Raw genomic sequence first — 16757 nt, 5'->3', positions numbered from 1 at the left:
TTACCAGCCTATTAAAATCATTCTGTGCCAGTTCTTCCTGTTGCTAACATGAAAAACTGTTTCTATTGGTGAGTTAATTATGAGGTGCAGTCAGGCTTAATGGCTTCACTAGTTATCTATTAATAGCAAACCTACAAGTACCTGCTGCATTCTTCTTACAACTGAATGTCATTTTGACAAACATAATTTTATCAATGTAACAATATTTGTATATATCATTTATTGTAATTTTAATTAATCAAACTAACAGTAAAATATATTTACAATAGTACTACATAAAGTTTACATCTTTACTCTCCTAACAACAGTTTTTTTTAAATCTTTTATTTATCAGTTCTCTAGTATTGTCAGATCTTGCAGTTAGAAGTGCTTAGAAGAAAGAAATGCATCAGTCCTTCTGGATTTTGTTCATCCTCTGGGTCTTTTTCTTACCATTCTATTCTGCTAACCATGTGTTATTTTGTTTAAGTGATCATGCTATCTTAGATTAGCTCTGCTCCCATGTTTGAATGCTAAACAAATGTTCCATTCTAATATTTTCATTTTTCATGTGTGTTATTAATGTCATTTGTTCACTCTCCCAATTTTTCTAATAACTCTCATATATAATTCCAAACATAGTCTTTGATGAATTATTTTATTTCTAATCCAACACCGAGATCCATAAATAAAATTGGCTTGAGGACTGTCTTTTATACTTTTAGATTAGTGTTTTGGTTAATTTCTCCCCTAGCCATACCATCATTGATTTCCTCTGTTATCTATTTCCATTTATGTCCTAAAAATTATGTCTAAAATAGCTGAAATGTGTTACTTGTTTTATAGGTTTTCTGTCGAGAATGCACTTGAGGAATTCCATGTTCCTCCCCGTTTTCATAGCTTTTGTCTCTTTGTTGCTGAATTTCATTCCAGATTGGTATTTTAGTTCAGATTCTGAAAACTTGTAATGGATTTATAACATGCGAGGTGTGAAAGAATGAAGTGACTGATAGTAAGGATATATAGGCAGGATTGTCAGAATGCTGTGGAGAATGTAGTGGAAGCAGTGAATGATAATGCACAAAATACGAATGAGAGTTTGAAGGAAGTGGGTGAAAATAATAATAATGTGGATGATGAGATGCTAGAGTGAAAAGAAATTGCATGTTTTCGTGGACTCCTTCATTGGACAAAATGTGAACTTAAGCGACTAGAGAAATGATTGGCATGTGGTACACAAGGATGGAGAATGAAAGAAAGAATGAATAGGAAAAAGCATAAAAGTGCGAGAAACTGGGAGAAAAGAGATAGTGTTGTATGGGGATTTGATGATGAGGTATATGAGAAGGTGACAAAAGCATATTTTTCAGATGTAAAGATAAAGGATGTTAGTGATACTGTAAGTATGCAGAGGAACGAAGCAAATGAGCTAATTGTTTTGGTTGGCACAAATCATTTCAAAGGTGAGAAATATGCAATGAGAGAAGATATGAAAGAGTTGTCAGTGGAAGCAAAAATGAAGAGTAAGAAAGTAAAGATTGTGAGTCTGCTGTCTCACTATGATAGACCAGAACTGAGAAGGGCCATGATTGCCAGTGAGTCAATGAGAAGATTGTGTAGGGGGAATGGTGTGCAGTTTATTGGAGTGAATTTGATGGATGAAAGAACTTATATATGCCTGACAGACTACATTTAAATGGTTTTGGAGTTAGATATTTGGAGAAAGTGTTGTTTAATAAGAGTGTGGTAGTGCAAAACCAGGGGAAACTAGAGATATTAGGGAGGATGAAATCAGGTATGTGTCTGGCCACTCCTGTGATAAATGAGCCTGTGTAATGATTATGCAATGCTGAATGGGATTTCACAGGTTTCCAATTTCAATGAATTGGGAATGACATTACACAAGGGTAACTATGGGTACAAAGGGATGTTGAAATGCATGTAATGCAAGAAGTATCAGGAATATGGGTGAAGAGTTTTTTTGACATTGGTCAGCTTGACTTGGCCAAAAATTATAGGCATCAATGAGACCTGGTTGACTGAAAATGATAGAGTACAGGGATAGAATGTAAAGGATATTGTATTTTCATTCTATCATCCCAGGGATGATAGAAAGTAAGGACAGGAGATGGGGTATTGTTGATGATAGCTGAAGAATTACAACCAATAAAATTAGAAGTTAATATGGATTTTAGGTCTGAGGGAGATGGTTTATGTGAGTCTGTCTGGTGTGAAATAGAGGCAAATAAGAAAAATGCATTTTGGGTGCTGCTATAAACCGGTGGGGGGGGGGGGTCCACAGGACTCCCTGGTTCCTCTAAATGCCATATATTGATAGATTAGCATACTGAGCATAGGCCTAACAATTATTATGGGAGACTTTACCTATTGGGACATGGCAAGATGGAATTGGGATTTATACACTTCCTGAGGAATAATTACATGAAACAACATGCTATAGAGGGGACAAGGGGTTTGAGGGTGTTGGATCTGATAATAGCCACAGAAGATGTATCCATAACCAACTTTCTTCAATTGGGGAGAGTGACCATACAGTTTTGTTCTGGGAAGTTGCCAAACATGTGGAGTTTTCTATCAAGAAGGGGTTTATGTTGAACTATAAGGCTGGTGATTATGAGAGACTCAGGAGTCATCTTGGAATAATGCCATGACTTGAGATGCTACAAGGGAAGAATATCAGTAGTGCCTAGTAAGTGGTCAGCGATTGCGTGAGAGTAGTAGTATCAAAGTGCATACCCAAGGTCAGGAGGATTAACCAAGTTGGAATTAATTGGATAAGTAGGGATATAAAGCTTCTCTTCTTCTTCCTAACATGGAATATAGGCCATGTGGCCTGTTCCGGTCTCATGCCATCTCTTTCTTGGTCTTCCGATTCTTCTTTTTCCACTTATTTTGTATCTGTATAATATTTTTGGTAGTCTGCTGTTGTCCATTCGATTTAAATGTTCTAGCCATTTTTGTTTATACCTTATGTAGTAATTAATTGGTTTGATTTTTAGGGATTGTAAGATTTCTTCATTTGTTTTGTGGTCCCACTTGGTATATCCAGCTGTTTTTCTGAGGAACTTCATTTCTGCTGTTTGAATTCGTTTTTCATCTTTCCTTTTCATGGTCCATGTTTCGCTTCCGTATAGTAGAGTTGGTTTTGACAAGACATTATATAGCTGATTCTAGTGTGTTTTTGTACCAGGGATGGCTTAAATATACTGTTTATTATGCCATTTACTTTGACAAAGTTTGATATTTTAGTGTCTATGTCTTTTTCTTCTTCGTATGATAGATCACATCCCAAATATCTGAAAGTGTTTACTTGTTCTAGTATTTTATTATCTATCACTATTTTACTTCTTATTGGGTTTTCTCCTTTGAATGCCATTATTTTATTTTTTTCTTTGGATATTGTCATATTATATTGCTTTGAGATATCATTTAATGATTTTAATGATCTTTGTAAGTCATCTTCTGATGTAGCTAATACTATTTGATCATCTGCAAATAGTAGTGTATCGTATCTATCTTCATTTGTGGGGTCATTTGTATACCAAATGGGTTATGCTGTTTCCAAATTGTTAATATTTCATTTATATATATATTGAAAAGCAGAGGTGAGAGGGTACATCCTTGTCGTACTCCTCTTGATATAGCTTTCCATTCTGAGGTGTGTTCTAATTTAACTGCTATTTTAGCAGTTAAATTAGAACACACCTTAACAACCTAACAGAGTAAATGCTGTTAGATCTGCCTGTCCAGAGGCGTTAGGTAGCAGCCCTACCACTGGACTTACCCAGCGACAGGTTAGTAACCTGCCCTGGGGAAATTCAAAATACTTTCAAGTTTCATGCAAAGAAAAGCCGGACGGACTGTCAGGGAAAAGACCACAACCCAGGAAACGGTAAACGAAATTGGAAAAAGGAACACATAATGAAGATTGCAACATGGAATGTGAGAAGCATTGCACACAAAGAAGAAGAACTTGATAAACAACTAAACCAAGCTAACATAAAAATATGTATAGTAACAGAAACAAAGAAAAAACAAAAAGATACAAAAGAAACAAACAACTATATGCAAATCTACAGTGGGGTAAAAAAAGAAGAAACAGCAAAAGCAGGTATAATGATTATGGTACATAAATCCCTAAAGAACAATATTGTATATTACAACTATTTGAATGAAAGACTAATAGAAATTAGACTCAAGACATTAAGAGGCCACATAACAATAATTGGTGCATATGCACCAGAAGAGGGAAAAGAAGAAGACAGTAATATATTTTATAAAGAATTACAGAATGCCATAGATAAAACAAACAAAACTGGCTATTTACTGCTAGCAGGAGATTTAAATGCCAGAATAGGAAACAAAAAATACAAAACAAACATAGGTAAATTTGGCAAAGATACATGTAATCAAAATGGTCGCAGATTGCGCGATTTTGTCATTTATAATAATATGAGAATAATGAATTCAATGTTTAAACACAAGGAAATACATAAATATACTTGGTCAGCCAGAGGATACAAATCAGTAATCGACTACGTTATCACAAATTTTAAATTAGCGGAGTTAATTTTAGACGTAAGAGCATATCGAGGCTTTGAATTAAACTCTGATCATTATATGGTATCAGCAAAAATTCGTTTTAAACCAAAGTGGCTAAAAACACATAGAATTGAAAATTCTTACCAGCCAAGCTACAAAATTTCTTCATTACAGGATCCTCAAGTTAGACTACAATATCAAAAATGCACAAACTTAAAAACAGAAACCACACATGAATCAAGGGACATAGAAGATGAATGGGAAAATTTGAAACAAATTCTCACAAAAGCAGCAACAGAAACCTTAGGAATAAAGCACAAATGGATTAGAAAAAGAGGACTACGAGACTGGAACAAAGAAATAGAAAATATAATAAAAACCAAAAAGGACAGTTACCAGAAATGCCTAAATTCCAAAACAATAGAAGCAGAAATAGAGTATAAAAGAAATAGTGCAATTGCAAAACGAGAAGTAAGGAAAAAACATAGAGAAAGATGGAACAATTTCGTAACAGAACTAGAAAAGGATTTATTTAAGCCACAACCCAAAACCTATAAAGTAATAAAATACATGAATAAAGAAATAAAAGAAAAGATAAAAATCCAAACAATAGATTTAGAAAAATGGGTGACCTATTTCCAAAATCTCTGGACAGATGAGAACAATGAATTAAAATTTTATAAGACAAAGAATGACCTAATAGAAAATATCACAATGTTAGAACTGAAAAATATAATAAAGAAGATGAAAAATAGGAAAACGCCAGGAGAAGACAATATAAATATAGAACTCTACAAAAATGCAGGTGAAAAATTTAATGAAAGACTTGAAATTTTTTAATATGTTTTGGATGTCCGGAAAAACCCCTAACTCTTGGAAAAAAGCACTGGTCATCCCAATCTATAAAAAAGGAAATAAAGACAATTGCAATAATTATAGGGGAATTAGCCTGCTGAATACAGGATATAAAATATATGCAGGAATATTAAAAGAGAAACTAAGCAGCATTGTAGAAAACAAATTACTAGAAGAACAAAATGGCTTCCAAAAAGGCTGATCCTGCATAGATCCAATTTTTACTTTAAAATTATTAATAGAAAAGAGAAGAGAATTTCAAAAAGAAACACATGTGACGTTTATTGATTATGAAAAAGCTGTTGACAAAATTAGTCGACAAAATTTGTTTAAAATATTAACCAATTTAAACATACCAAACCAACTTTTACAATCTATTCAAGAAATATATACAGGGATATAAAGCAAGAGCTGCAAAAAAAAAAAAAAAAAAAAAAGCAAACATTGTGGAGGAAATATAAAGAAAAAGGTAATCAGCATACTCATGAGCAGTACAAGCTAGTCACCCTTCTAGTTATACTTTTACATGATACTCTTATGGTAAGGAAGCCAAAGTAAACCCAAAAGAGTTTTTTCATTATGTAGCAAGTAAGAAGAAAAATGTCTATGGTAGAAAGGTTACTGAACCAAAAGAAATAGTTGTTGCTGAGTGATCGTTTTGCAGAGGTTTAATCATTCAGGTGGCAATTTTACATTTGCTGATGTTACAGAGATGCATATCAACATTGAGGTAAATGAACAGGAGGTGTTCAGCATATTAAAAAATATGAATGTGCAAGAGAATTGGCATTATCTCTGACAAAGTTGTTCAATCTAAGTCTCAGCTCTGGCAGAGTTCCAAGGGAGTGGAAAGAGGATAAGGTAGCACTATTGCATAAAGGTGGCTCCAAGACAGAGGTAGCCAACTACAGACCAATTAATATATCAGGAGTGGTTGTTAAAATATTGGAAAAGTTGGTGAAAGGTAAAATACAACAGTGGGTGGATAGGGATGTGATACTCTATAGTGGGCTTTGTAAAAGGTAGGTCCTGCCTCAGTAACTTATTCACATTTTATAATAAAGTGAGAGCAGAATTGGATAAAGGTAATTGGATAAATGATACCGGTAGACTTTGTCACAGCATTTGACAGAATACCACATGGAAAACTATTACAAAAACTGGAGCAAATAGGAATTGATATGAGGCTAGTAACATGGATAAAGGGGTGGTTGACAGACAGACACCAGAGTAGTATGTGATGGAGTGGAATCTCGGAGAATGATGGCTATTAGTGGAGTACCTCAGGCTTTGATACTAGGGCTGCTATTCTTTAATATCAGTGACAAAGGGAAAGATTTAAGAGGGAATATTCAGTTGTTTGCTGATGATGCAAAACTGGAGAGAACAATAGTTAATGAAGGTGATGTCTTGCAGGATGATTTAAGTAAATTGACATTGCAGACAAAGGATGATGATTGTCAGTTCAATGTTGCAAAATGTAAGGATATGCACTTCAAGTTAAAAAATGTTGTATATGGTGTATCTTCATGGTATTGAATTGCAGAGATTAGATGGGACTAGGGACTTGGGGATAATGGTTGACAAAGAGTTGAAGATCAAAGGGCATATTGCAAAAGTTGGTAAAATAGCTCAAAGGATTACTTGGATGTTGAAAAATGCTTTAACACATAAAGATAAGGAAGTTATTATTCCTCTTGTTTTTTTTATAAGGTTATGATTCGGCCACATCTTGATTACTATGCACAGATTTGGTCACCTGGGTTTCTTGGGGACCAGGAGGTGGTAGAGAGGATTCAGAGACAAATGACTAAGATGGTGACAGGTTTGTTGGTTACAAAGTTTAGTTGATGGGCAGAAAAGTTTCTATCATGTCCCATCAAGAGGGGACATGATAGCAACTTTTAGGATATTAAAGGGTTTTTATAAAATTGATATAAGTGAAATTTTTCAATATATGACAAATAGTTGGAGAATTAGGGACTGTCTGTTCAGAAAAGTTGTGTAAGAGTATGGTTAGTAGGGGTGTTTGGACCAGATTTTTTGTGTCGAGAGTTGTGAGTGGAATGGATTGCCAGAATTGGTTGCGAGTTCCCTGATGGTGAATGGATTCAATGAGAGGTGTGATAGGATTTGTGTGTATAATGGTTAATTTGGGTCTTCCATGATGAGTCTCCAGTCTTCATGGAGATGCTGTAAAATAATAATAATAATTTATTACAATGTATAATACTATCTGCATAAAGTACTGTGACAGGTTCATTGTATTTTGAGAGGACACACAAGATAGGAAGGGTGGGCAAGTTTTGTTAAATATTGCAGAAGACTTAAATCCAATTAGAGTAAAAATTTCCAGTGGTAGTGATGATAATATGAGTAACACTTTCAGTGAGTTGGAAGTTGTTTATTGTAACTCAGAAATTAGCAAGACAAAATGCACAACTGGATGCCACTGCAGATTGGGATCATCTAAAGGGGGGGGGGGACTGTAAACTGCATAGACAGATAAACCTTATGTATACAAAGGGAATTGTTATTTTGGGTGATTTCAACAATGGGGATATGCCTATATTCTTATAGGGAGGAAATAACATTTGAATCAGGAAGAAGAATTTATAGAATTACTCCGGGATCTTAAGCAACACGTGATGGATAGGACTTGTGGAACATTGGATTCGTTAATGGTGTTTGGGAATCTCTCTCTCTATAAATGAGTTGACTGTTAATGTCTCCAGAGATAGTGAATGAATGGAATCTGAAAGAAAGGACTAATTGATACAGGAATTGTTTTCTTCTGAACAGCATCAAGTTTTTGATGCACCATGAACTTGAGAAAAATATTCTAAGGTTGAGGCAGATTGTGGGATTCTTGAGCAGAAAGGAGACCAAATTTTTAGAGCCTGAGGCTATTTACGTGATGTGTTTGTACCAGGAAAGGCTAGAAGTAAACGTTATCCTCAAAAAAAACAGAGAAATCTGGTATCTGGTGAGCTAGATATTATCAAAGATAACAGGGAGGTAGATTACTTTTTTTTGTTGTTGTTCAGAAAAAAAAATGCCATGTGGTGAAGTCTGGAAAGAGGGTGGTGTAGTAACCATGCATTGTGAGATACAAGGAATGACTGGAGCAAAAAACTAGCTATTCATTTATAAATGGCAGATAGTAAATTAGAGGATGACAATTTATTGAGTATTTCCCCTGATGCCACACTAAATCAAATGCCCTCAAAATGTCAAAAGCAACAGCTCAGGTTTCTGCAAATCTTGCCATGCCATGTGCCTAGAATATCTAGGGGATTTGCTATGGATCTACCAGCAGAATTCATATTAAATCTTTGGTTGGCTGGAAGGCAGGCAAGGCAACCAGATAGAGAAGTTCACCGTAAATGAGCTCTCCCATTATTTTAGCTGGGATTGAGGAAAGGGAAATGGATTGATAATCTGACAGTAGACTTTTATCTCTTTTTTTCTGGAATGGATTGAATATAGGTTTGTTTCCGTGCTGTTGGATAAATATCTAAATATTAAAAGAGTATTGAGACAATATAGGATAGTATTAGTTCCAGAACACAGTTTTGAATTACAACTGAGGGGGGGGGGGGTACTTTTAGGATCAGAAGCCTTTTTGGCATCTGGAGTATTTAAGGTTGTTTTGATGTCTTAATGGCAACAGTTCAAAGGAGACTTGTTTCTGGTATAATAGGAGATGGTTTGCTTTGGTCATCCATGCAGTAGTTGGTAGAGAAAAATGATAAGGTGTTGTTACAGTGGTGCAATCTGGATGTAGGGAAGAGATGAAGCACAGATAAACAGAAGTGTCCCCTCAAGGGACTAAGAGCTACAGCTTCCATTTATAAAATAGATGTTTTTGGCTCTTTTAGAATCATATTTGGATTTCTTGATAATTGGTTTGCATTTGTTGCATGCACCAGTGAAAGCTCACAAAGAAGTTGGAGTTGTGGTTTCAAGCTAATTGCATATGCTGGATACTTGCATTGTCTTGGCACACTTCTTGTTAATCCATTGGCTTGGATAGGAGGCAGGAATTGTGAATGGAGATGGACATGAAGACATTCTAGTGAAAATAATTTCTGTAACTTGATGCCCCAATCAAGTTACAGAAGTAATGCCGTTTTCAGCATTAAGTTTTGAAAGGATATAAAAGTACTTGCTAATTTAATCAAGTATATATTCTCCATTTGAATCAATAAATCTCTTTCAATATTGTGAAAGCTTCATAATACCATTTCAATAGAATTCAGGAGGTTTGGAAGCAAAGAAGTTGTAGGCTCAATTTCAGTACTTATAATGTATGTTATTGTTTTTCATTAATGAAAGGTTGCCAACTTCAAAATAAGTGGCAAGATCAGGAGAATACGGAGGATGTGGAAGCTTTGCACAGCCAAGTTCCTCAATCTTGGTATGGTTGATTCTTGCACAATCTTGGTATGGTTGATTCTTGCACTATGAGGGCATGCATTATCATGGTGAAAAACAACACCCTTTCAATTGACTAGAGAGCACCTCTTTTCCTTCAGTTTTTTATTCAGTTGATCAAGTTGTTCACAGTATACTTTAGCTGTGATTGTTTGTTTTATGGCAAGTGTTCAAAGTAGTATACAATACCAGCCATATCCCACCAAATGCTTTTTCATCAGTTCTAAAGCCGGTACAAGATCTAGAGGGAATCTGCAATTTTTATATACCAATGCAAAAAGCATTCAAAATAAGAGAGAAGAATTTTTGGCATTAGTCAGTGCAATCTCACCAAAAGTTGTAGGCATTAGTGAAACTTGGCTGTCAGCAGAAGATGTGGTCACTGGAATTGAATGTGATGGGTACAGTATTTTCAGGGAGGATAGAGAAGATAGAACAGGGGGAGGAGTACTGTTGATGATAGCTGATGTGTTGCAGCCAAAGAAAGTAGTATATCAAGATGATAGACATGTGAATGAGAGTTCATTTGAGGTGATCTGGTGCGAAATAATGACCAATGCAACCAAATATACAGTTGGATGCTGCTATAGGCCAGGGAGTACAGGGGGAGGTATTGAATTCATGCATCAGCAAATTAGTGCAATGAGTGCAGGTTTAGTGATTATTATGGGGGATTTTAATTATGGTGATACAAATTGGAAGGAGGAAATATCACGTAGCAAAAAGGAAATGGAGTTCATACATCTTCTATGAGATAATTACTTGAAACAGCACATAACTGAAGAGACACGTGGTGTGAGAGTGTTGGACCTGGTTATTGGTTCAGAGATTATATGCATAAGTAAGATGTCCTCGTTACCTCCAATTGGTGAAAGCGATCATGTGGTATTGACTTGGGAGGCTACAAAATCTGCGGATTTTTCTGTTAAGAAGGGGGTATATACGGAACTACAGGTTAGGCAATTATAACAAGCTTCAGAGTGAGCTTGCAGCCAGCAAGAGCTTTCAGAGTGTTGGACCTGGTTATTGGTTCAGAGATTATATGCATAAGTAAGATGTCCTCGTTACCTCCAATTGGTGAAAGCGATCATATGGTATTGACTTGGGAGGCTACAAAATCTGTGGATTTTTCTGTTAAGAAGGGGGTATATACGGAACTACAGGTTAGGCAATTATAACAAGCTTCAGAGTGAGCTTGCAGCCATCCCATGGCAGACCATATTGCAGAGGAAAGATGTTAGCAGTGCATGGGATAAAATCAGCGGGTATCTGAGGAAAGCAATATCAGACTGTCCCCATGGTCAGGAAGTCAAACAAGGCAGGCGTTAGATGATGAGCAGTAGTATCAAGCTTGATCTGCAGAAAAAAAAAAGAAAATGTTATGGAGAATTTACAAGGAGAAAGGCGATCAGTACACCCATGAGCGGTACAAGGCTCAAGCTAGGAAGGTTACCAGCATAGTAAGAAAAGCTAAATCAGATTATGAGAAGACCTTAGCCAAAGAGATCAAGGGTAATCCCAAAGAGTTCTTCCGCTATGTAGCAAGTAAAAGGAAGAATGACTTCGGAAGGATAACTTTAGTGGGTGCTGATGGTATTGAGGTGACAAAATCAGATGTAATAGTCGAGTTACTGAGTGAGCACTTTTCAAAAGTCTATCACCTGAGTGAGGATATCTCTGTACCTGTAGCAGTAACTAATGTGAGAATTGAAGCTAAGAAATCAGAGGTATTTAATATATTGCAAAATTTAAATGCAAACACTGCTGTAGGCTTCGATGGAATATCAGCTTGGGTGTTGCATGAATGTGCAAATGAATTGTCAACCCCTCTTACTTGGATATTTAATTTAAGTTTGAACTCTGGTATGGTCCCTAGGGAGTGGAAGTTAAACAAAATGGTTCCTTTTCATAAGGGTGGCTCTAAAACTGCGGTAGTTAATTACAGACCAATTACGATCTCAGGAGTAGTGGTAAAAGTGTTGGAAAAGTTGGTCAAGAATGGGCGGATCAGGATATGATACTCTATAGAGGCCAACATGGTTTTGTTAAAGATCGATCCTACCTTAGCAATTTATTAACTTTTCATAATAGAATGACATCTGAGTTGGACAAAGGAACTGGCTACACAGTGGTACTTCTGGATTTTGCTAAGGCTTTTGACAGGATACCCCATGGAATACTGTTGCGAAAATTGGAGCAGATGGGGATAGATAGTAAACTGGTGATATGGATAAGAGAATGGCTGGAAGAGATACCAGAAAGTGATGTATGGAGGAGCAGAGTCCAGGATAAGGCAGGTGACCAGTGGTGTGCCTCAGGGCTCTGTGCTTGGGCTGTTATTGTTTAATTTGTACATAAATGATATAGGAAATGGCTTAAAGGGAGATATTCAATTGTTTGCTGATGATGCAAAGTTGGGTAGCGCAATAAAAAAATCAAGCCGATGTTGAGAGTTTGCAGGATGATTTAAATAAGCTGGCAAAATGGACAAAAGATAATGGATGTCAGTTCAATGTGGAAAAGTGTAAAGTTATGCATTTTGGGATTAAAAGATTACCAGCTGTGTACTACATTGATGGAACAGTTCTCCAAGAGATTGATGAGGCTGGGGACTTAGGGGTGTTGGGAGATGAAGTTCAGAGGACACATTGTTAAGGTGTCCAAGATTGCACATAAGATTACTTGGTTGTTGAGGAACACACTGACATCCAGAGATAAAGAGGTTATTATTCCCCTTTATAAAGCGTTGATACTTCCACATTTGGATTACTGTGCTCAGATCTGGTCACCTGGATTCCTTGGAGATGAGGAGGCTGTGTAGAGGATTCAGAGAAGAGTGACCAAGTTGGTGAGTGATGTAAAAAATGCTCCCTACATTGATAAATTGAGAGCTTGTGGATTGCAGAGGTTGGTTGATAGGCAGAGAAAAGGGGATATGATAGAAGCATTTAAATTACTGAAAGGTTTTTATAGGATTAATGCAGGGAAAATGTTTCAGCTGTGTTGATAGTGATGGAAGAACAAGAGGTCATCCCTAGAAATTAAAGAAGAGTATGGTTAACAAGGGTGTCAGAACGAGGTTTTTTGTCTGGAGGGTGGTGAATGAGTGGAATTCATTGCCTCTTCGTCTGTAAATGAATTCAAGAAGAGATATGACAGATATTGTTTTGCTAGTTTGGGTCTCCCGTGATGAGTCTACTGACTCCATGGAGATACCTGTAATAATAATAGAGTGCCTAATGTACTCTTCAGTGACCTCCATAGTAATAAAGGGTTATTTAAACAATAACTTATGTATGATGTTCTTGCAAGTTGGAATTCCTTAGCTTAGCAGTACTTATAAAGCTTTAAAAATCATGTTTAGACAAAAGCTGAGACACATCTGAACAAGTGCAGTATAAAAAACGACATTACTTTTGGGATGACCTGATATTTGCTTATAGCAAATGCTTCTGCATCTTTTCCAGTTGGTTGGCAGAATTAGAGAAGCCAATTCAAGTTGTGGACATCATAGTCTCAAAGAACAATGACCCTTCTGTTTGGATATTTGGACTTCATTAAATGAAGTTTTGGGATTAGAAAAGAGGACAGTGATTTTTAGAATTTGTATATTGGTCACAACAGCACATGTATATTACAGAATGGGACAAAGAAATCTTTAGTCAAAGAATGGTTCTTCACTTATCTGACTGTTGATGTACCCTTTCAGCGTTTGTAATATTTTGCACTTTCTGATGTATTATATCTTGTATTGCTTTCTTTATAGGTGAATTTGCAAACATACAAATTTAAATGACTGATCTTATATCTTTTTTTAGGAACAGAGGGAAGAAGCAGTATCAGATTGTACAAAAGGTAATTCCCCCCCCCCCCTTAACTGATTTTGATATGTACACTGGTGTCCAAAAGCTAATGATGAACTACATTTTTACCTGTACATGAAAAAATTTTCATTATTACAATCAAATGTGGACACAAATTTATGGTCAGCATACTAATAAATTATTACATAACAAACGTTACTGTATTTACTTGAATATAACTCATTGCGTATATCTCCCACCCCTGATTTTACTTTTAAAAAAAAGAAATTAAAAAGTTTCGTATATACCTTGCACACAAAAAAGTTTAAAACTTTAAGAAATAGATAGTGAATGTTGTTATGGCAGTTTCAGATATTTTGGAATTCATTTGAAGAGAATCAGCATTTCAACTCAGCAATCATCGGCTTGTATTTGTCGAGTCACGCAATCTTTTGTTAATACTGCGCCAATCATATGCACATCTTCATATGGCCTACCATTGCTATCTGTTTCACACTCTGCTTTTACTTCTCATTGGTCATTCCTGAAGGTTTGTTCGTAACATATCACAAGTCTTGTAAATTACTGGTAATTTTTGTTTGAAATATGGAGAAATGTTCAAGTTACAGTGCTGGTTTTAAACTCAAAGATCATATGATTCCGAAATGATAAAAGGACAAGCAATAATGAAACTGTTTGTTTTAATTTAATTACAGAAGCATTGTCGCTAAAAGATTCAAATATATCGGATGATGGTGAGCTGCCATTGCATAAATAACATTGATAATTAAAATTTAAATTCATTCCTTTTATAAATAATGTGAAATTATAATGAATACTGAGGATTTAATTATAAATGCCAATTTAGTTTTTTCCTGAAAAACTTTAGTTTACAAAAATTCTCACATATATCTTGCGCCGTGATTTTTTAACTTTAATTTTGGGGAAAAAAAGCGAGAGTTATATTCGAGTAAATATGGCATAAATTTTGTACAAATTAAATTGTGATACATTTTTGGCAAAGTTACAAATTTCCTAAGGATGTAATTAAGGAATTAATGCACAGTGCTTACAGAATACTATGTGGAGAGACATTTCGGTATGGAATATGTCCACCTTGAACTGCGATACAACCTCACAATGTCCTACCATTTTTAGCACCATGTGATTCAGGAGTTCTTGAAGCAAACTGGCCTACTCCTCCTTCAAAACAAGGATAAGGCCTTGTTATTTTGTGGAGGGGAAAGCAGCAATGTGTCTCCCTATTGTGACCCCAACGTGTTTTATGGGATTGATATCTGAGGAGCGCACTGGACACTCAATTCGATTAATATTCTCAGTCTCCAAAACTATCCCCACTGCTCATGTACAAAGTGGTGTGGCATTGTCATCCAAAAAATTAATTCTTCACCTACAGCACCAAGGAGCAATTGAACATGACATTGAAGAACTAATTTGCAACATCATTCACCAGTAAGTCCCTTTTTTCCAGCACTTGTACCTCACTGCATCCATTAAGCATAATACCTCCCCACACCATGACCCCAACACTGCCATAGCTATCCCTTTGAACATTCTCGTGATGGTAAGCACTGGCATGAAACTCTGATAGAATCAGAGTTTCATGCCAAATCAAAGGTCATCTAGAATTGAAGGAAAGATTAAAACGACCCTCATCTGTAAAGAGTACATTAGCCCATTGGTGTTTTGTCCAATTTTTATGGATACATCACCACTGAAAACATGCTCTACGATGAGCTGTGAATAAAGTTATGTAGACCACAGGTCTTTGTGTGTATATGCCTACTTGTCACAGATGTCTTGCCACAGTTTGTTGAGATATCCGTGTATCTGTTCTTGAATGGAGCTGACTTGCCATACTGTGTCGATTATGTTTTGTCGCTATAACCACAAATCCGTCTTCATGCTCCATATTCCAGAGCAACCTCTTAGCAAACGTCTGAAACACTTTCCATCGGTGTTTGAATCACTGCTCAGAGCCTGGATACAATACAGTGTGAGATTGCAAACATTCTAGTTATATCAGTAATTCTGTGGCCTTCTTTCCAATAATTCTTCCCCACATGAAATCATCTAGAAAATGTCTTTGAGACATTATAAGACATCCAAGTTTGCAACTTTATTCCTTCACAAAAAGAGCTTCCTGCAAACGCAATTTGCCTATGGCAGCCTTATGCCTTTTTGAGTGCTACCACGTGACCTCTTTGCACGCAATTTGAAAATTTGATTGCGTACCTGCTTTCTACTCAATCATTACTTATACAATTTGCCACAAGCTGATTTGTGGTTGTAATCTTCAGAAATAGTGTTTGTACTTAGGTTTTTGGACACCAGGGTATTTAAATTATTCATATTAAAATATTTTCTGATGTTTTATTCTGCTGACTTTATAAAATTAAAATGCTGTAAGATATAAATTCCATTAATAAATGAATGAACTTTTCTCAGAATATTTTTTGGTATTGAAAGTGATCTTTCAGAAAGATCACAGAGTAGTACACTGTAGAATTTTCTTTTACAGAAAATTCCCATTTTCCATTCCTTCCAAATCAAATTTCAGGTCTGACTTGTATATACTCATATATGCATGCAGTTTAATGAAGGAATGTAGAAATTTGAACACTTGCTTTGCCTGATGACACTAAATGGAAATTTAGCAGATTTTGAAACACCAAAGGAGGAAATAGGGAAAGATTCACATTTTTTTTTTTTTAATTATATAATTGTTTATCCAATGTATGCAATTTTTATTGTGCAGAAAACAAGAAGACCAGGAATGAAACATTGTTTAAGTCTTTATTTTTAGAATGTAATGCTGGATTATAGACACTTTATCCAAATTAATCTAGTACTTGTTTCACATTACTACTTTTCATAATTCTGCTATAATGATCACATAATCAGCATTTATAATAAACTTTATCAAGCCTACAAATACTCAACTAGTTTCACGTGCTGTCAGATATACACTTGATCAGGATCATGCTTGTTTTTCATAAGTGTAAAATATCCCCTCAGAATATCTCCAAAGTAAATGTTATAGCCAATGTAGAAAGATGATTGGAAAGATTACCAAGGGATTCAGCTGAATTCAGGCAG

At 35.7% G+C, this 16757-nt stretch overlaps 1 protein-coding gene across 2 annotated transcripts in view; it reads left to right on the top strand.

Moving 5' to 3' along the window:
* Window positions 1-16757, top strand: part of Ttc1 (Tetratricopeptide repeat domain 1) — a 161131-nt gene that overhangs the window by 91745 nt on the left and 52629 nt on the right. For both annotated transcript variants that reach the window (XM_090394917.1, XM_090394925.1), the window contains exon 4: window positions 13653-13689. In XM_090394917.1, coding sequence (XP_090251043.1) covers window positions 13653-13689 — 37 coding nt within the window. The remainder of the gene's footprint in view (window positions 1-13652; window positions 13690-16757) is intronic.

This window comes from Typopeltis vanoorti, chromosome 1, assembly GCF_054136105.1.
Source record: "Typopeltis vanoorti isolate ZY-2024b chromosome 1, IOZ_Tvanoo_1.0, whole genome shotgun sequence".
Classification (NCBI taxonomy): domain Eukaryota; kingdom Metazoa; phylum Arthropoda; class Arachnida; order Uropygi; family Thelyphonidae; genus Typopeltis; species Typopeltis vanoorti.
This window is presented reverse-complemented; position numbering and strand designations above follow the sequence as displayed.